Source organism: Diabrotica virgifera, chromosome 7 (assembly GCF_917563875.1).
Source record: "Diabrotica virgifera virgifera chromosome 7, PGI_DIABVI_V3a".
NCBI lineage: Eukaryota > Metazoa > Arthropoda > Insecta > Coleoptera > Chrysomelidae > Diabrotica > Diabrotica virgifera.
The window spans coordinates 184,259,406-184,282,211 of NC_065449.1; the positions used below are offsets into that span (position 1 = coordinate 184,259,406).

General features: G+C 31.2%; 1 protein-coding gene across 1 annotated transcript; it reads right to left on the minus strand.

Moving 5' to 3' along the window:
- Positions 1 to 524: 524 nt before the first annotated feature.
- LOC114326814 (zinc finger protein 878-like) lies at positions 525 to 1,175 on the minus strand. Its single transcript, XM_028275260.2, has one exon. The coding sequence runs from the start codon at positions 1,173 to 1,175 to the stop codon at positions 525 to 527; it is 651 nt and encodes a 216-aa protein (XP_028131061.2).
- Between the last annotated feature and the right edge of the window lie 21,631 nt (positions 1,176 to 22,806).

The following is a 22,806-nucleotide window of genomic DNA, read 5'->3' on the forward strand; positions in this document are numbered from 1 at the left end:
CGAAAATCGTACTCAAAATACAAATTATACGATTTAATTTGTATTTTCACAAAAACTTTTAAGGTGGAGTCAAAACATACAATATAATTTTTTTTAATTAATGTTATGGTTTATTTCCATTAAATAGAGTAGTTAATATAAAATTTTCACAAAAAAGAAAGTTTCAAAATGATAATGAAAAAATTAAGTGAAACTCAAGTAATATTTTTATGACTTATAAAAAAAACTTTAAATTTTTTGGCCTCAAAATAAACAACTGTATTATCAGTTGAAAACTATAAGTAACTTACTGCATTTTTCTAAAATCTCCATTACATTTTTAAATCATTTGTGTCTGCTAAATCTTTCTCTAGTTCGTTATTTTTAATTTTAACTAGGTATACCATGCAATAATAAAACTCGCCTGTTAAACATACGAACCTGAAATAAAATTTTTAATTTTATCAGATTTAAATAGTTTTTTATAATACTGAAGAACAAAATAATATAAATTTTGAGTTAACTAATGTATTTAAAGACATACCTCACTTCCAAGAATGCATCTGTTTGATATGAAAGATTTTTTCCTCTTTGAAATTAAACCATTTGGGACATTTTGGGCAACGAAATATATGAGATTCTCTCATATGTCTGTCTAGCAAAACATCTGTTCTGAATAATTGACCACAACTCGGACAATCATTTGTTAAATGTACGTTGCTGTCGTGATTATCTAGTTTCTCAAGGGATGAGAAAGATTTATCACAATATCCACACTGAAATTTATGTTTGAATGACATATGTTTGTGCAGTTGCATATTTGATCTGTAGGGTTTATCGCAATGTGGACAGTCAAATGTTAGATGTATGCCTCTATCGTGATACTCCATCTCCTCAAAAGATCTAAACGATTTATCACAAAATTCGCACTGAAATGTATGTTTGTATCTCATATGTTTCCGCAGTTCCTTATTTGATCTGTAGGGTTTATCGCAATATGGACATTCAAATGTTAGATGTACGCTTCTATCGTGATACTCCACCTCCCCAAAAGATCCAAACGATTTATCACAAAATTCGCACTGATATTTATGTGTGTATTTAATATGTTTCTGCAGTTGCTCATCTGACCTGTACAACTTATCGCAACAAGGGCATTCCTTTGTCAGATGTGCGATGATGTCGTGAGACTTCATCTTCTCAAACGATACAAACGAATTATCACAAAATTCTCATTGAAAATTATGTTTGTATTCAATATGTTTCTGTAGTTGCTCATCTGATCTGTAGAGTTTATTGCAATATGGACATTCAATTTTGAGATGATGCACGATCCTCTCGTTAGACTCTATCTCCACAAAACATTTAAACAATTTAGCACAAAGTAGGCATCGAAAATAACGGTAATCTTTAACACGGGTTTGTAACTGTCGATCTGTTATAAATATTCTGACACAATATGGACACTTGATTTTTAGATTACCATTTCTATCGTACAAGTCTACTTCCCCAGTACGAAGTATTAAATTTTTGGTTCCATCAAGAATATTAGACATTTTAACTATTACTTCTGTGGTGCCTTTATTGCCTAGGATTATTAAGGAACTAACTATTTCTACTTAAATTAATCGAAACGAACATAACAACGAAAGAACAATAATATTTTATCTTAGTACCAGCTGATTTCTACTCTAAATATCAACAAGTACACAGCTAGCTTGTTAAATTGTTTTTAGCAAAAACACGCAGTTATTTGTTTTTAGTCGATTTACTTCAACCATATAAATCTACAAATAAAAAATAGGCCAGTAATTTTTGGCCATATCTCTTTTAGTCCAGTTTCTGAGGCCGTTCACATATTATGAAAAATGTTTCTAATTCGGTTTCTTTGCGGATCACTGTTAAAAAATGTCCCCTTTAAATAAAAGGGTGGCGGGTGAAATTGTTGTTTAAGAAACACTTTTTTGCACAAAAAAACATTTTTTAGATTTTTTGGGTTATTATAAACAAAAAATATCTATTGTCATTTTTTTAGATATTGATAATTTTCGAGTTATAAGTTATAAGCCATTTAAAATCTGAAAAATGCAAAAATACGCATTTTTGAGGCTTAAAAATTCATATGTAAATTATTATTATTTTTGACGTTTCTTGGCACCTAAATTGAAGTTTAAACATTCATTTTCAAGTTCCTCAAGAGTAATCGTGGCAGGATATTTCAATTTAGACCGTTGTTTTTTAATTGTTAGTTATGCGAATTCACTCGATTATTAGGCCGCCTCCGCGCTCCGCTCTATATAGCGCGTCTCTGTCACACTTATGCATATTATAGGTACGTACTTAAGCGAAAAATTCCCAAAAAGTACTTGACAGTTATTAATATGTTGCAGTTTATTCTTCTTCTTTATAAGTACAAATTGTCATTATACTGCATGAGTCTACCTATATATAGTCCATTGAAATGTTACATTTAGTGTGTATTTCTTAGAGGAGTCAATTTTATTTTTTAATGTGTAGGGGGTTCAGTAGAAGCTTAAGTTCAAGTTTTTGGGGTTGAGACCCTTGTCCCCAGGCCGCCATCTTGGAAAAAGAGGTGCAAAGGGCTTTCGCGCTGTATCTCCCAAACTAGCAATCCTACAGAAAAGTTAATTACACATGAAATGTAGCAAATTAAATTTCCTATAATTTTATATTTATTACTTTTTATCATCAAGTGACCAACAAAAAAGTTATAAAACAAAAAAAAATAAGAAAAAAATTTGTAAGTAGTTTCCTTTTGGAGGTTATAACTTTTTTCCGTTCATTTCACAATAAAATAACATCATAGCGATTTTGTAGAGGATTTTTCAATGAACAATTTTCACTATAAAGTTGTTTAATTTAATTTATTATCCAGGTTTTACAGCGCTCCAAACTTGACCAGATTCTCGAATTCTCATAGGAATATAATACTTTTCTATCTATATATTAAGCGAGCGGCATGCCGACCACGAAAATCAAATTTAAGGTGAATGACCATTTTTAGTCTATTTTTATGTTTTTGAGGTCGCTGAATTCGAATATGAAGTTTATTTTTATCTAGAGTTGGTGGAACATGTTCAAAAATCAAATTTTATACAAAAATGACAAAAGTCAATTTTGATGATTTTTCAAATTTACCTCGCTGTATCTTTAATCGCTGTAAATATTTCGTTTTGAAAATTTTACTGAGTCATCTTTAAAGTATTTTGATACCAACGAAATTTGTCCGAAATGTTTAAACACATGGAAAAAGGGGTTGTTAATTTTTAAACATTTTGTCATCATATTTCGTTAGTTTCATATTTACTTAAAAAAGTTGAGGGACAAACTTTTTAGTTTATAATTTTAACCAACATAACAATAAAATATAATTCATGAAGAAGTTTTTTGGAAAATTTTAAGTAAAAATTATACAATAGGAGAAAAGTTATGCTACTTCATAGACAAGCTGCGCACACCAAAAAAAAACGCTTATATCTTGAGATCCTGACCACGGTGTATGAATGGCTAATTTTGATCATACTTTATGATTTTGATATCAAAAATCGTTTTTTTGCTCTTCTTAAGAATTTTGCATTTTGCGGTTGCGTCATTCTTCTTCTGAACCGGCAAATTTGTCCTCAAACAACTTCTTGGGCCTTTTCTATATATCGACGGGTTTTTGACAAAACATCGTAAGCATCAATTTTCCGAAAATGGGATTTTTATCTTAAATAGTTCCTTACGATAGTATACAGCTAATTAAAAATTATTTTTTCCTAATAACATCCGAATTGTCTAAAATTGAATTTAATGTTTATCGTAACCACCGCATTTCAAACCCATTTTGTGCCTATGGTATCGTAAACGCCAAGGTAGTACCGACAGTTGATGGTAAACGCCATCAATCTTGTCGTTTACGTTTGGATATTTTGCCGCTTACGATAAGATTCAATGACCAAAATGACCGTTAGGATTACTCAGTGTTATCTTAAATGTGTTAGAATTCAGTGGAAATTTTATTTCGCTCCAACAATTTAAAACGAAAATAGTGGTAGTTTTTATAAATCCTTTTATTCAATAGATGCGGTAAGTTTTTAATACTTGTTTTTATGGTTTATTGTCTTTTTCATAGAATTTGAAGTCTAATTTACTAATTTGGTAATGACGTAACCTATGGTTTTTAGTTGTTCTTGTGCACATATCATAAATATTATATTTGCAACAAAAATATATCAACTTAGTAGTAAATATATCAACGTAGTAAGTTCACTGAAACCTGAAACAAATGTAGGGGAGCCAATATAGAACGAACATTGAAACATAGTTTTTAATTTCAAACAACTTTTTTTATTAACAATTTTCGATATTGTGAAATATAAAGCTACCTACTTTACTCTTGAACAAGATTCACATTTTTTGACATACCTCGTATGAAATTAATGAAATTTAATATCTGATAAGTAGTTTTTTTAAACTAATAATAAAAAGTAATCAATAGGTTCCAAGTTATGCAGACATACCTACTGTTTAAGAGCTCAAAAACAATTACATTTATACATTTTTAAGCTTGTTATTATTTAGGTAAGTTGTAGGTACAGAAAAAGGTTTTGATGACTTTGTACAAACATTTTTTTAACTGATATTTTTCGGTTATTGTATTACCTACATTTGTTTTATCTTTCTTAATTTTCTCAAAAAGATGTTGTTTATTTCATGTCTAACGCAAAATAATTTAGTGCAGTTTAAAGATTACATCTTAAGTTTTAAAAACACATAAACCTATGTCGGAAACATGTCATACCACAGGAGTTTGTGCAAGAATATGAAGAGTTAAGTTACAAAAGTGAAATTCCTGACACATTGGCAGAAACTGATGAAGAAGATCAGAGTGTCACATATTAATATATGTATTAAATTTTATTTTTCTTTGTCGATTTTTGTCATGAGTCATGAATAATATTTTTCCTATTAAGATACTTACGTTATTTATGAATATTCATTTATAAATTGATACCTTAAAACTATCGATGTTTATCTTAAGCGACAAGCTTCAACTAAAATTTACACAGACAAGGTCTCACAAAGTATCGTATGCTACATAATTTAATTAAAGAATGTTATATTACAGTTTTTTTTTCTTTAATTATTATCTTTTTTATGTACTAATTTATCACAGTTTCAAAATTTTATATATTAACCGAAAAGTCGGTAGAAGAAAAAGTCGCCTCCTGTAAAATTTGCGTTTTGTCGGTTACGATGTTTTGTCAAAAAGCCATCGATATGCTTAGGGTTATAAGTTTTATAATGGGAAGAAAGGTCAAAAACAGATTAATAATAGCATAGGAATGTTAAAATCATAATAAATTGTATGAATAAAAAATATATATAGATAGAAAGTAAGCCTAACTTTTGTTTTTATTGTATCCCTATGAGCATTCGAGAATCTGGTCAAGTTTGGAGCGCTGTAAAACCTATATAAATAAATAGAATTAAACAACTTAGTAGTGAAAATTGTTTGCTGAAAAACCCTCTACAAAATTGCTAAAATGTTATTTTACTTTAAAATGAACTGAAAAAAGTTATAACCTCCAAAAGGAAACTTGTTAAAAAAATTTTACATATTTTTGTTTATATCTTTTTTGTTGGCCACTTGACGATAAAAAGTAATAGAAACAAAATTGTATAAAATTTAATTTGCTACTTTTTATGTTTAATTAGATTTTCCGTAGGGTTGGTAGTTTACGAGATATAGCGCGAAACTCCTTTGCACCCCATTTCCAAGATGGCGGCCGGGGGACAAGGGTGGCGACCCGAAAAACTTGAATTTAAGCTTCTACTGAACCCCCTACAGATTAAAATAATAAAATTGACTCCTCTAAGAAATGCAAGGTACGGTTTAAAAAATGTAACATTTTAATGGAGTAATATTCCATTGAAATATTCTCAACTGCTCAAAATTGACAGAGAAGACGAAAACCATTTGAATCCATGTTTTCGATCCTTAGTAATCCGAATCTAATTCTGAAAAATTACGTTTTTGAAGGCGGGGTGAGGGGGAAGGGGTTAATGAGTTAAAATTACGCTGACTTTTATTTTTTAACCAGATAGAACTTAAAAAAGGAAAAGAAATTAATTCTGGGAGGTAGAGAGGGTACCCTTTAATTTATTTATTCCTATATTATGTGAATAATGTATGAATGTATATGAATGTATAGAAACTTATTTCGAATAACTTTGTAAGTATTGGCATGTTTAATTTTTGAATGAAAACGGCGCATCGCATAAAAAAAGGAAAGATAGATTTTTTTTTTTTTATTTACATAAAGTACCTCGACAACTATGGCCATTGGTACAAGAACACTAACATTAAATACATAATTAAATAACGAAAACATATAACAATTATATAACTTTAACTAATGACTATGGTATTAAATCTTCTTGTATAGCTGAGTAGTTTTTAAAAACGATATAGTTTTCATGATCTCTGTAGGGCTGTTGAGCATTTCTTTAACAGCAGATTTCATATCAAGTGATGTATACAGGTTGGTGAAAGAGTTACATTCGGTGAGGACGTGTTTCACAGTCAGGAAAACATTGCAATGGAGGCAAGTTGGACGAGTTTCTGAGGACATCAAGAAACCATGGGTAAGTTTGGTGTGGTTAATTCGAAGTCTTCTGATAATCGATGCTTCTCTTCTAGTTAGAAAGTCCAAGGAGAAATGACCAATATATGGTTGGAGTTCGTGTAGAGTTGTTTTACTCTGTTGCCATAAGTTTTGCCAGGCATCATTTACTGACTTTTTGAAAACGAGTTTGAGATCGCTAGCTAGTTGAATTGTAGTGATTCCGGTATTGAGGTTGGTAGCTTCTTTGGCAAAATGATCTGCTGTTTCATTACCAGTAATTCCAGTATGAGAAGGTAGCCATATGAGAGAGACTGTTACATCTTGAGCAGAGAGATTTAGGAAGAGGTCATGAATGTTTTGAACCAATGGATGGTCAGTAAAAATTGTATTGATTGAATGGATAGATGAAAGGGAATCCGTACAAATGGCAACATGTCTGTTTTGATGGGAGATGCATTGAAATGCCAACAGAATACTATATAGTTCACCTGTGTAAACGCTACATGTTGAAAGATAGATTTTTGTCACAAATTAAAGGAGGAATTCAAAAATGATTTTTAGTTTAAAATATCTCAGTGGCGTACTATTTTTTTATTTAAAAAAATTCAGACCTAAAGTCCTTTGCTACAAATTCAGACTTGCTACCATACAGTCATGATGTGAACAAGTCAGATTCGAGCTCAGTGGTACGTAGAGCACGAAACATTGGATATTTTAAACATCCATGTTTAATTTCACATTTTAATTCTATGTTCCTATGACGGATTAATTGTAAAGGGTTTTTACCCAAATATTTTTTACATACTTTGGTGGTTAGCATGTTAGATTCACGTTAACACTGATGATGATCGGTCAACCGATTGAAAATTAGTTCTGTTCTGTGATGTAGCCCTGTATAGAGATTTTAACAAATATAACTTTTATAAAGGATTTTATGGTTTTTTGTAATAAATGGTATACAGCCAACTAGAGAATTTTTTTTTCTCGTGGACTTTTAAAATCTTTTATTGTATGTCAAAAATGCCTCTTAAAACCCACCAAATTTTATTTGCATATTTCAACCGGTTTTAGACCATAAAATAAATTGTCAGTTTGTAATAAGAATTTCGACACCCCGTAACTCGGGAACGAAGACATGCGTTTTTCGAGCAAGCTGTCATTATTTTTTCAATTACCGCTTAAAGTTTGTCATACTTATTTAAAAGTCCCTGTATATGGTACATGGAAATCTCCGCAAGACCGCATTTGTCATTCTTCGTGGTATAATGACGGAGGAGTTGTGTTCACAGACAGACAGACAGAAGTTGTAATTGACAAAAAGAAGTTGTATTGTTAAATAAGATAATTAGATTAACATGGAAGAAACAATAGATACATAAAGAATGGAGGACGGCAGTAATCAGCTATCTACAAAAATGAGATTATGCCAATTGTAAAAATCAAATTCTTCTTCTGAACCGACGAATTTGTCCTCAAACAACTTCTTGGGCCTTTTCTCTATTAGGGTTTTAAGTTTTATAGTGGGGAGAAAGGTCAAAAATAGAATAATAATAGCATAGGAATGTTAAAATCATAATAAACTGTATAAATAAAAAAATATTAAGATAGAAAAGTAAGCCTAACGTTTTGTTTTTATTGTATCCCTGTGAGCATTCGAGAATTTGGTCAAGTTTGGAGCGCTGTAAAACCTAGATAAATAAATAGAATTAAACAACTTTATAGTGAAAATTGTTCTCTAAAAACCCTCTACAAAATTGCTATAATGTTATTTTATTGTAAAATGAACTGAAAAAAGTTATAACCTCCAAAAGGAAACTTGTTAAAAAATGTTTACTTATTTTTATTTATATCTTTTTTGTTGGTCACTTGACGATAAAAACTAATAGAAACAAAGTTGTAGAAAATTTAATTTGCTACATTTTATGTTTTATTATATTTTCCGTACGGTTGGTAGTTTACGAGATATAGCGCGAAACCCCTTTGCATCCCTTTTCCAAGATGGCGACCGGGGACAAGGGTGGCGACCCCAAAAACTTGAACTTAAGCTTCTACTGATCTTCCCTACACATTAAAAAAATAAAATTGACTCCTCCAACAAATGCAAGATATGGCCTAAAAAATGTAACATTTTAATGGACTACAGCTGCATATCATTAAATAATTTATTAGCTCGCAAAATACACTGAAGGTAAAAAACAACTATTACCTTCGATTTCCGTGAACCTCCATCGATTTTCACGAAAATTGGTAAGTCGTTAGAGGACAGTCCAAGAAAGAAAACCCTGAGGTGTGGGTACCACCCCTTCTCGGGGGTGAAAATTAATTTATTAAAAATAACTTCACAAATCGAGAGAGGGACAAATTCTAAGCAAAATTTGTTATATGAAGTTATTAAAATAAATCAATACTTTTTGAGTTATTAAAGATCAAAGATTTTAATTTTCGTTAAAAAATGCATGTTAGAGAGGTTATCCATAAATAACTCAACTATAAGTCTTTACAAAAAGTTTTCATTACCAAAATTGAAGCTTTGAAAAACCTTTTATTATTAATTCAAAGTGAGTTACCTATAGGTAATTAAATGTATATTTTTCTTTTCGACGAGACCTCAAATCTAAGTATTCAAGCTTAAATAACGGAAAAATTATGCATTTTATAAAATATATTTTAATATATCTACGCTTGTCAAGGTACTCAGGTATATCTAACAATTGATCTACGGACGAAGTTAATAGCATCAGAAAAGCAAGTTACAATGAAAATAAATGACCTTTTCGAATTTTTTAGGAAATAGTAAAAAATAAAATATACGTCATTTCCACAAAAATTAAAAAAATTTAGTAATTCCTGTGAGAGTTTCTTTACTTTGACATAAGTATCTAATGAGCTCAAACATTCTGGCCGTTGTAGATTGCATATTTTTGAAGAAATATATGATTAAAAAAAACAGAATTTTTCAAATTTTCGTAAATTATTTTCTTTTGATAATAACTCCAAAAATACTCGATACACGTAAAAAATGATAAACAAAGAAATTAGAATTTTTTTGTTAGCAAATGTTTTACTTGATTTTTATTTTTGTAAGACACAATATAACCAGGGGCGGTTTCTCCATTGGTTCACTTGTGCAGTGAACACCCAATGAAATTTCATTAAAATACATATTTTTAAAAATCTCGTAAATATCATTAAAATATTTTTTTCTTAAATCTCATAAATATCATAGTATCATTAAAATATAATTTTATTTATTTATTAATCACATAATTTGTTTGAACAACACCGCTACGCTAGATGCACGTGGTAAGTTCAGAATTCAAATTGAACCCAGCCACTATACAGTAACCCTATAGAATAGAAGAACGAGAGCTCTTTAATCCGTGAACCAGGGATTCTCCTATCTTAAAACATAGACCATTTGTGCACTGCACGCATAGACCGGGCGAAGCGTTTCGATTCACAGTTTGGCATTTTCTGTTGTAGGATTTTATTAAATAAAATATTGGTAGGTAGTTTTTTTAGGAGGGTGGAGCCTTATTCAGTGAAGTTTATAAAAGAAAATGCAAATAGTTTTGAAAATCGACTTCTTATGAAAAGAATGGACTAACTTGGCCGGAGATAAACTTGGTACAAGAATGTGCAATAAGAAACAAAAAGTCTAAACATTGTTTTAAAGTTGAACAATATAGAAAAACTTAGTGATTATGTGGGTGTGATAAACTACATTCTTTATTTTGTTTTCCATGTTTAGTATTTTCAAAGAATAAAACTATAATTTCAATCTCGGTCTTTGGATGCCGTTAAAATAAACGGATTTTTAAACAGTTTTGACAAAGCCATTTCATTATTCGTAACTTCTGCCTCCACCTTCACCACCGAAGAAGCAAGTTTGTGACATCCTGACTAATCGGGTCAAAGATAGGTTTCATTTTACAGAACATCTTTTGGCGAGGCCCCAAAAATTTTTCGCCTGCGGCGCGTATTCACCTTTCTTATAATTACATTCTTTAATTGAACACCCTCCTTAAATTACCACGAGCCGCTACTGAATATAACCTAGATAGAAAGTTTAAAGCCTAGATTTTATTGCCAGAACAAGCTAACCGGGGCCCTGTAACCTTTTATCTTAAAAAAATAAGTGCTTTTAAAGATTAAATTTAATACAACTTTGTGGATGAACCTGATATCACCGGAGTCAAAAATTAACGGAGTTAACCTAAAAAAATAAAATTTTCACTTTTGTCTCTTGAGGTATTCTCTAACAACCACTCACCAATTTTCGTGAAAATCGATGGAAGTTCACTTAAATCCAAGGTAATAGTTGATATTTACCTTCAGTGACTGCACTATACAATAGAAATTGCAATTCAATTATCTAAATGCGCGTATTTTGCGAGCGCATTTAAACGATATGTAGTCGCCAAATAATTAATTTAATTCATTGTAAGTACAATTCTTTAAGCCGGGAAGATGGGGTGGTTTTCTTGCGAAGGGATTGTAGCTCAATAATCGAAATGCGCGTGATTAAGGAGTTTATTATTCTAATATCGAAAAATTGTTTGTTCTTGTACTATTTTGTACAATTGTATTTAAAAAAAATTGTTTGAACAATTTTTGTCCAATAATTTCGTCAGACACCCCTCACATTGGTTTAATTTGAACAGGAATCTGCAAAAAAAACGAATCAAAAATTTTTTTCTTACTAGATCAGCCTCAGAAACCGGACTATTTAATAGACCAAATAAACTTATTTATTTGACATCCTGGCATCAAAAATATTGATTTTTGATTACATTTTAATATCATTGTCGTTATAAGCTTATCTCAGTAAATAAATTAATCTAATTAGTGTGTATTGGCTGAAACAATTACAACAATAAATGACAATATTCCAATCTCAAAATAATGAGCTGATCAAAATAAGCAAGCAGATGAATAAATGGAGTAGGCCTGGATCTCGCGTTCCAACAAAAAGTTAATTAATTGCAAGCTAAAAACTATTAGTAGCTTAACGGTGTCTAGTTGGACAAACTTAAATTTATGGGAACACTGGAACAGGGGAAGTTTTGATTGTGGAACAGGTTACAGGTTTCGAACGTCAGACTACGAAAATATCCCATATATTTAGTCGGATAGAAATTTCAAATTATGTGTTACCCTTTTATTAAACTCTCACCCAAAAATCAGACTGCTATTTTTTATCACCAACACAATTCCTCTCGTTTAACATGTTCTACGTGTCGGACTTATTAAAATGCTCAACATATTTTTAGGACAAACATTTTTTCATATACCGTAAAATGAAGCTACTTTGTGACACTTTTTTAGGTTTTCTGATGATATATTACGTACACTTTCGATGTATTATAATTTTAAAAATACCACCTAAAAGCTCAATCTTTCCTCTATGTTCAGTTAAAACTATAATGCGCTATATATTATAGAAGTGGGGGGTTCTTTGTGACAAGTAAATTTTCTGAGATATTTATATGAAATTCTAACTGTGACACAAAGAAACACCCGTATATTTTGTACAGACAACATTTTAATATTAAATGTAGGCAACATATAGTGTTAAGATATAAATTTACTTTGGTAGAAATATCTTCTAAAAATTCTTCTAGGCAAGTCAAAGTTTGCGCGCTAAACTAAAATCACCTGTTTTGACGATGATCAAATCAGCTGTGTCATGACGAGCGAAGTTGCACTAAGAACTTTGGTTATTGTCCCCTAGATAATGAACATAGTCTAATATTGAAATACATAAAACATTTTAATTATTCCAGCATTTATAATGGCTCGGCCAAGTTAATAAGTTTAACTTTAGAGGCCACTGTCACAAAGTAACCATATGTGTCACAAAGTAGCCTGCCTCACTTTACGGGATTATAACATAAAGTTTGCTACAGAATAAACTTAAAAACAACCTGCTAGTTTTCACAATCCTAAACTTGTCAAGATGACAAGTTCCACAATTAAAATCACGTTCCACAATTCAAACTTTCCCTGTTCCAGTGTTCCCAGACATCAAAGTTTGTCCGACTAGACACCGTTGAACTACTAACAAATTTTCAGCTTGCTATTCATAAACCTTTTTGTGGTATGCGGATCCAATCCTAGAATAGACGAATGTTGAAAATTATGTCAACGTAGAGGAATTAACTAGGATAATAGAGTAGATACGGGTAAAATCAAGAACAAACTAAAAAATAAAATCATATCATATTTTTCACCTTCGCTCACTACATACATTCCTACATTGCTTAGAAAATTTTATAATTATTGCTGAAATAGGTACGGAACCAGTAAAAACATTTTGATATTAATATACATATATGTAGAAAATCATTAGCAAAAGAAAACCCAGTACGAGGCGTACAATACATAAAATGGTGAAACCTTAGGATAGTTGACTTTCTTGGTTAACTCAAAATACAAAAAACTATACATACCTACCGAAACTATGGTTACTCTCCACCGTTTGCGTACAAACGTTAAAAAATGCAGTAAATACAAAACGATATCATTACTTAATCATATTCTCAAATTATTTTTCAAAATAATACATGATCGATGAAGTAAAAAAAACTGTAAGGAGGAATAGGTGATAGTCAGTTTGGGTTCAGAAACGGACTAACAACCATACCAGAAAGGCGTTATTTGCTATTAATGTGATATCTCAAAGATACATGGATATGAATGTGGATGTGCATTTTACATGTTTGTTACGTTGATCCTAAAAGAGCATTTGCCAAAGTACGACATGAAAAATTATTCCAAAATCCGAAGACCAAAAACCAGAAACAAAAGTAAGAATAGTAACCAACCCTTACTGGAATCAAAAAGCAAAGTTTGGAAATATTAGTAGATAACGAACCCAGTTCAGAAAATGAAATCGGGAGAGGAGTTAGGCAGGGATGTAATGTAATATGTCTCCAATACTATTCAATGTATATAGTAAATCCATATTTGAAGATGTATTAGGTACTATCTAAAGATGAAGTAATAATAATCAACGCACCAGCCATTAACACAAGATATGCAGATGACACCGTAATTATAAAAGCTCTGCTGAACAACTCCATGTACTACTAAACAAAACAAGCTGGTTCTTTGAAAAATATGGACTAAAATGAATATAAAAAAGAATGTGTGTGTACTTTGTACGCACGTAAGAAGTTATACTTCTATTATAGGATTTCCTAAAAATAAATATACTTTAAACAGTTTGTTTTAATTTTTTAAACACCAAACTAATTTTGTGCTTACCGCTTTCAAAAAAATAAACAAAAAAATATAGGATTGCACTGGATTCGAACTCAAGACCTCTCGATCTCTGGTCGAATGCTTTACCAAATACGCTACGACGATTGTGTCTGTATCGGTTCGGACGTACCTAATGACAATAGGGATGTTCACTAATTTTTAAATATAGTTAAATTCAATAGATTATAAGGTATATAAAACCGTAGCAATCATAAAACTGTTTAAAAATGTTTATTTTTTAAGATAAATGAGTTCATAATGTTGATTTTCTTGGAGGCTAGAAAAACGGTACCCTGCAGCGAAGCTACGGTCTGTGACGTCAGCAGTCGTATCGTCTTTGATCGACGACTAGTTTTGTATACTTATTTACGAAGTGTATTTGAATGTGTGCAATTCTTTACGTATTTAATTAGAAAAAATGAAACCAAATGAGTGGTGTCTTGTTCCTTGGAGTGAAAATAACTCTAAAAACAATTCTGACAAGATTTTTATTACAATTCCAGCTATTTTAAACCGTAAAAAGAAACGTAAAAAAGAAGAATGTGTATCAATAAAAACCAAGCTTTTCTCTTGCGAAGATCACTTCTTTATTGTAAGTTATGGATCTTTTTCTAAATAAATGGGTTTTTAAATTAAGTACTCATTTCTACCCAATTCTATGATATTTTTTAAATTTAAGTTAGCTTGGTTATAAAAAAATAGATTATAAAAATTCTTAATACCTACAGTCGAAAACTTCGTATTTTGGACATCTGTTTCTAAATATCCAGGCAACGAAATGGGTTAACAAGAAAATTTTTACAAAAATAAAAAGTACCTATATAGTTTATGATCTTTCAATTTGTCTGGAGGTTTAAAAGACTTGGTGTCCATAACATAGTAATAAATTAGGTACCTATTACCGACAGACCATATAAACTAGACATCATTTAAATTAGTAGGGCAAAATCTATGCAAATGATATTTAAATGCATTAATTTTTTTGAATCCTGAGAATAACTAATAAATATTTTTAAACAATTTGAACACAGAATTAAAGATTACATTATTACTGAGGGCCGAAAGTCCATTAGAATAAACAAAAAGTTTCCATTGAATGAAATATTTGAAATTAAAAATCACACTAAATTTTCTCTCTTTTTTTTCACCCCTGTACCTTATTAAAATAAACATTCCGCTACTCTGTGGTTGATTTATTTCTTTACAAGATGACAAGAAATCACCATTGTTACATGTACAGTACGTAGGTTAAGCGAATCAGGTATTTTAAAAAATTTCATTTTATTTATTTATTTGTACCACCCAAAATATATGTCCTTAGAAACAGTCTATCCACTTTAAACTAAACAAATTCACCATAAAACTCCACGTTAGCACTGATAAAACAATAAGAGAACAAAATACAAAATATAATGACTGAACTAACGTCAAACAGGTATAGACCAGGGCGCATGTGTAAAAATATTAGTACATTTGGATGTTGAGAGGTGACTCATTTTTTTTGCAGAAATTGCTTGAAAATAAATCAAATAATAATATTTGAGTTATCCTCCCTCTCAAAAATGTCCGGAACATTGTTTAAATAATCAAAATGTCAAAAAATTAAGGAAAAATTCGATTTTTTTTCTTCGTTTTTTGATTATAACTTTAAAAGTATTCATTTCCGAGAAAAGTTGTACTAACATAAAAGTTGAGTATATATTTTCCTACAATATAGAATTGGTTAAACATTTAAAAAATAGTCACCCTAGTTTCAAAATAGCAATAATTGCGAAAAAAACATACAAAAACAAGTATTCGCATTTTACGTTTTTTAACCATTTATGCTACACTTAGGACATTCATATTTCACCCAGAAAAACTTTATGATACAGTAAAATAACACTGTAAATTAGATTAAGATCGGTTTAATAGATTTTGCAAAATAAATTTTGCAATCCAGCTTTCACAAAAAAAATCATTTTTTTTAATATTGCAGGACTGAAAATAAAGCAGATAATAAGTTGAATTTTTTTTGCCTATAGAAATGTACTGTACCTTTCATTTGCAATTTTCCAGAATTAAAATCGATTAACACCACGGTGTCAGGAATTTTTTTAAATAAACATTAATTATTGGTGCTACGTGCAGGACAGCGGATAGTTTGCTCTGATTGGTCATTCCAATGACCTTTGATAATGATTGATACATTTTAATTTTTATTACATTTCGATGTAAATAAATAAATTTGTTTATGGCAAAATAAAAACATTACTCTATCCTTTGAAATAACACTTTTATTAGCAAAAACTTTCTTTGTTCACATCTTTTAACTTAGAGAATAATAGATTATTATTTTTAAATATATGCAATTGTTTAAACAATATATCACAAACAATAATAAAATTAGTTTGATTTTTGTGGAATTAAAATATTAAAATACAACAAAATATAGATTAAGAAAATAATATATTAGATAAAGATTGGAAGAAATTTTGGTGGAAATCAACTTGTGTGAATCGAACACCGCTGTCCTGCGCGTAGCACCAAAAATTAATGTTTATTTAAAAAAAAATCCTGACGCCGTGGTAATTTATCGATTTTAATTTTGCAAATCGCAAATGAAAGGTACAGTACACTTTTATAAGCAAAAAAAATTTCAACTTGCTATCTGCTTTATTTTCGATCCTGTAACATTTTGAAAAAATGAATTTTTTTTGCGAAAGCTGGATTGCGAAATTTATTTTGCAAAATCTATTAAACCGATCTTAATGAAATTTACAGTATTGTTTTACTATATCATAAAGTTTTTCTGGGTGAAATATGAAGGTACTAAGTGTAGCATAAATGGTTAAAAACGTAAAATGCCAATACTTGATTTTGTATGTTTTTTTTTTCGCAATTATTGCTATTTTGCAACTAGGATGACTATTTTTCAAATTTTTAACCAATTTTATATTGTAGGAAATTTAATTACGCAACTTTTATGTTAGTACAACTTTTCTCGGAAATGAATACTTTTAAAGTTATAATCAACAAACGAAGAATAAAATCGAATTTTTCCTTCATTTTTTGCTATTTTGATTATTTAAACAATATTCCGGACCTTTTTGAGAGGGAGGATAACTCAAATATTATTATTTGATTTATTTTCAAGCAATTTTTGCAAAAAAATTTGAGTCACCTCTCAACGTCCATCTCAAAACAGATGCGCCCTGGACTAGTACCCAAAGAGAAAGAATACTGTGGACATGGCGCGCGCTGGAGTATACGAGTACGACTAGTGACGTCAGAAGCGTTTTCTTGAAATTTAAAATAATGCTAGATTTCTAATGAAGTTTTTTCATAGAAAGGATTTTTTAATTTTCTTAATATTTTAGACAATTATTCCTAGGGTGTTTCTTAATCGTTTTACATGTTTAAAATGACTATTAAATTTTTTGTGAACATCCCTATTCACGGTAACAAACAGACAAGGGGTCTATTGAATAAAAAGAAATGTTTGCTTTTACTTACAAGTATTTAAGTATTTACTTAATAGTAATTAAACAAAGCATTAAAGAAATGACTATTCAATTACTATTAAGTATATACTTAAATATTTGTAAGTAAAAGCAAATACTTATTTTTAGTCAATAGACCCAAGGTGAAGTACCTATAATAAATATACAATAAAATGTTGTAATAATACTCATCTTACTCCTGAGGAAGACAAATCCAAAGACACAAAAATTATAATAAATATATTTACCAAAAACGCTAATATATACTTTTCACACCGTTTCTTGCACTGATATATTTATACATAATTAGAAAGATTTAGCAACTAAACGCCGTACTGTCTGTGTGCGCATGCGCGCAGTATTATAAAATTTTACTCTCAATCGCGCCTAAAGAAGTATAACTTCAAAAGACTAAATATATGATAATAAGAAAGAAAATAAGTATACAAACATACATTTGAGCAATATACATATACAAAAGAGTGATTAATCCATTTACCTGAGAACCTGGATGTCAGAAAATACTGATTAAACAACAAAAATAAGGGCCAAGATCCAAATAGCCAGAAATGCATTTGTAAAAATGAAAACAGTTCTCTGCAATAAAAGCATTAGATGAGTTAAAATGTGGTGTTGCAAAAGGATGCTTAGAAAAGCATAGATGCAGAAGAAAACGAACCTAAGAGTATTGTGAGAAATGGATAAAGAATACGAAATAATTAACACGATAAAAATAAGAAAGTTATGATATGAAACGCTAAGACAGATAATAAAGGAAAATATAAGAGGAGGAACGACTGTAGGCAGAGAGAGTGTCATGATAAAGATAGTGTTGATGATAAATAACCTCAAATTGGTAGGCGATATACTTATAGAAGAAGAAAAAAATCATTGATGTAACAAATGTTTTTGTTGATAATAATCAATACATTTTTCATTATGTAATTTCCGTCACTACATAGTATCTAATTGACATACGCATTATCACGTAATTTGTGCTTGTTTAAAAATATATAATTGAAAACAAGCTGCTAAGCTGTATCTTATAAAAAATGAATAATAATCCTTTAATTCATACAACTTTTTCTTTTACTCTTTGTAATTCTAATTATATAACCGGCACACATACATACATATACCATCATCTATTAACTACAAGCCCAATGCGTCATTTAATAAGAAGTCTACTACTGTGAGCAGAAATATCTAAATTTAAATCTTCACGGTTATGACATAGGAATTTATCAGTTTAGTAAAAAATTATAAAATTGCCTTATTGCTTTTTTTAGAACATAATCGTTAGTAGGTACTAATTAGGAATGGATATTTCTGAATGGTGTTGATGCTTTTTTTATGTAAAGGTAAAAAATGCATTAGAGTGTAGGTGTCCATGGCCAGAGCTATATTAATTAAATCGCCTTCCGAAATGGATTTGTTGATTTGTAATAACCCATTAAATATCAATACTCTTGTAGTAGTAGTCCCATAGTAGGTTTTCCTAGTTTTCAGAGCTGTGTGCAAAATAGTTTAGTAGATACAATAAACGTGTACATCACTGATCTAATAACTACGAATGATCGAGAAAAATTACAGATAGGCAAAACATTTTTCTTGGTGTGCCTATCCGTGACGATGGTTGGCGATCATCATGGCAATCCTAATTTTATCTGCAGCAGCGCGAAAAAGCTGCACAGATGTTGTGTTGAACCAGATTCTGAGATTCTTCAACCAGGATGTTATTGTTCCTCCTGGCTCTCGCTTTCCAAATATTTTTCCTTGTAGGATGTAAGATCCTGCATATATGTAAGAGGACATATCTGGATTAATTTGGCATAATGTGTCCGAAGTATTGTAACTTTCGTGATTTGATCGTAATCAGAACCTCTCGGTTCTTCTTTATTCTTCTGAGGACCTCCTCACTTGTAAGTCAGTTAATCCACGGGATTTTAAGTATTCTTCGATATAGCCACATCTCAAATGCTCCTAATTATCTGCACATATCTTCATTCCAGGTCCACGATTCAACACCATAAAAAAGGACAAAGAAGACATTCGCAGCAATTTTATTTCTATACCAAGAGAGAGGTTGTGGCTCTTGAAGAATTCTCCCATCCGGTTGAAGGTGGATCTAGCTTTTCCCACGTGCGCTCTTATTTCTTGATGGTTCATTCTTCATTTATTATGGTGCTGAGATATGTAGTTGTAGTGCTTCACTTTTTCTACATGGGTTTGGTTGACGTATAGTTGACCCTCAGCTATGTTTTTTTTTTGCCGATGATCACCAGCTTTGTCTTCTTTACGTTTAAATTCAGCCCATATTGTTAAATGTAATACGTTATTTTGTTCATAGGGACTTGTAAGTCTTCTAGGTTATCCGCAAATACTATGGTGTCATCTACATATACGATGTTGTTTAACAGGTACCCATTTATCGATGAGCGTCTCCTCCTCTATCCTTTATCCTTCGTAAGGATGTGGTGACGTTATGGTATTTGACGAATGGTTGCTATCCATTCTTCTCTCTCCTGGGCGCGGTGTGCTGCCTCAGACAGAGAGTAACCGGTGGCGCATTTTATTTGGTCTGACCATCGGAGTGGCGATCTTCCTCGAGTTCTTTTACCCTCTACCTTACCTTCAACCACCAACCTCTCCATGCCTTCTCTTCGTCTGGTAATGTTTCCAAAGTACCTCAATATATTTTGGATGATGATGGTGGTAAGCCTAGTGTTGGTGTTGAAAAAAAAACGTATTTTTGAGGTTAATTTTAAATTATAAATGGGGGAAGATATGGAGACATACGAATGGGAGACATGGATACTCAACCAAACCACAAAAGAAACAGTAAGAAGATGGGAAAGGAAAGTACTCAGACGAATATTCGGAAGGAAGAGAACAGAGGAAATATAATATATGTAAGGTCAAATGAGTAAGTTTAGAATATTTACAAAGAATCACAAATAAAAGCAAGAAGGTTGAAGTGCCTGGGTCATATAGAAAGAATGAACGGTGATAAAGTGGGCAATAAAATAGCATGAAGAGTACCAGATTATAAAAGAAAGATAAAAGACCACGAAAGCGATGGAGAGAGGCAGTAGTAGAAAACCTAAATGAAAAACGAATAAAAAACTGGAAGAAGTTGACAAATAACAGAAAGCTATGGAAAATAACAACATAGCTCTGGGCCTAAAAACCCTACATATATATAAGTGGGGAAACATCGTCAAAAATGCAATTTGATCCAAAAAATAAAAAAAAATCACGATTTTCTGCGTCTAACTCGCTACAACTCTGTTCGGTTTTAATAGTTGTTCTAAAATTTTTATAGCCTATGCTTTTTACCTTCTTATGATTATGGGACCTATTGTAAGGCTTTATTTTTATTCTAGTAAAAGTTATATGAATTTTTTAAAATAAAAAGTGCACATTTGTGATTTGCAAAGTTTAATCGCAAAAGTTGAGTTACAAGATTTGAAATGTAGCTTTTTAATCATGTTTACGATAAAATATAGAGTACAAAGAAGTTTTCTGGGGACTTTTAGATCGAAATGTTTTATAGAAAAAAAATGGTGTATAAAGTAGGTATTAAAAGTTGCATCATTTGTTTTTTTTTTTTTTGTTTTTCTATAAAACATTTTGATCTAAAACTCCCGAGAAAACTTCTGTGTACTCTATATTCTATCATAAACGTGATTAAATAGCTAAATTTAAAATTTTGTCACTCAACTTTTGCGATTTAACTTTGCAATTCATGAATCTTTTATTTTAAAAAAAATCATAACTTTTACAAGACTAAAAGCTGACAATAGGTCCCATAGTTTTTAGAAAGGTGCGAAATATATTATGCTGTAAAAATTTCAGAAAGAAAATATTAAAACCGAACAGTTGTAGCGAGTCAAACTTAAAAAAATTCATTTCTTTTTTTTTATTTTTAGGGTAAAATTGCGTTTTTGGCGATGTTTCCTCGCCTAAAATTCAAAATAAACTTCATTTTCGATTTCAGCACTATTATATCAGAAACATAAAATATGACGAAGCAATCAAAAGATCAAAAAATAGAAAATCACCAGGTCCGGATAATATACCAAATGAATTAATTAAATACGGAGGTACAAAAATAATAGAAGAGATAACAACATTATTCAAAAAAATTGTAAACAACATGGCAGTACCAGAGGCATGGAGAGAGAGTATAACAATACCCATCTACAAGAAAGGCGTAAAGACAGATCCTACGAACTACCGAGGAATTACACTACTCAATTCTACATCAAAGCTATTGACAAAAATTCTATCCCAAAAAATATATAAGAAAGCCGGTGTATCGGAAGAACAACAGGGTTTTCGCCCAAACAGATCTACAATAGACGCTATTTTCATAATGCGACAATTAGTTGAGAAATCAATAGAATTCGACAAGCCCATGTTCACATGCTTTGTAGATCTGAAACAAGCATTCGACAGAGTACGATTAAAGGACGTGCTCACTATCCTTGAAAAGAAAAACATAGGTCAGAGGTATAGACACATAATCAAAGAGCTCAATAGATCCAACAAAACACGAATTAAAACCACACACGGGCTCACGGAAGAAATCAAAATCAATGCAGGCATTAGACAAGGGGACAGCCTCAGTCCATGCCTATTTAATTTAATAATGGATGAAGTTATAGGTAGTGTTAACATAATGAATCAGGGATACAAAATGGGTAACCGAACCATGAGAATACTTTGCTACGCAGATGATGCAATCTTAATAGCCGAAAACGAAGATGACTTACAACGCCTACTACAAAAATTCAAAATAACCGCCGAAAAGTATAACCTGACACTATCCAAAGAGAAAACCCAATCGATGGTAATATCCAGGAACCCAATTAGATGTAAGTTAGTAGTGGACGACCATATAATCGAACAGGTAATGGATTGCAGATACTTAGGTGTGGAAATATCTAGCGACAGGCATCTGTGGCAAGAATCAAAACAGCAGGCAATGAAAGCAGCGAGAATATCTGGTTTCCTGAGGGATATAATCTGGCGGAATAAATATATGAGCACCGAAAGCAAAGTCCGCATTTATAAGACATGTGTTAGACCCGTACTGACATACGCAGCTGAGACAAGGGCCGAGACAACAAAGACCAAACAGATAATGAGAACAACAGAGATGAAAACCCTAAGATCCATAAGAGGTATCACACTCAGAGATAGAGTACGAAACGAAGACACATTGAGAGAGCTAGGCGTTCAGGACGTAGTGAGATGGACAAGAGCGCGACGACGCATGTGGAGGGACCACGTAGATCGGATGGACCCTGAACATATGGCGCATTGGGCGAAAACACAGAAGCCGAACACCAAGCGACCCATAGGAAGACCCAAAAAACGATGGTACGAGAGTTGGAGCTCCGGATCGCAGCAAAGACTGTAACAGAAGAAACAGGACATAG

Coding starts and splice junctions, on each gene's coding strand:
- LOC114326814 (XM_028275260.2), bottom strand. CDS start 1,175: ATGAAGTCTCACGACATCATCGCACATCTGACAAAGGAATGCCCTTGT.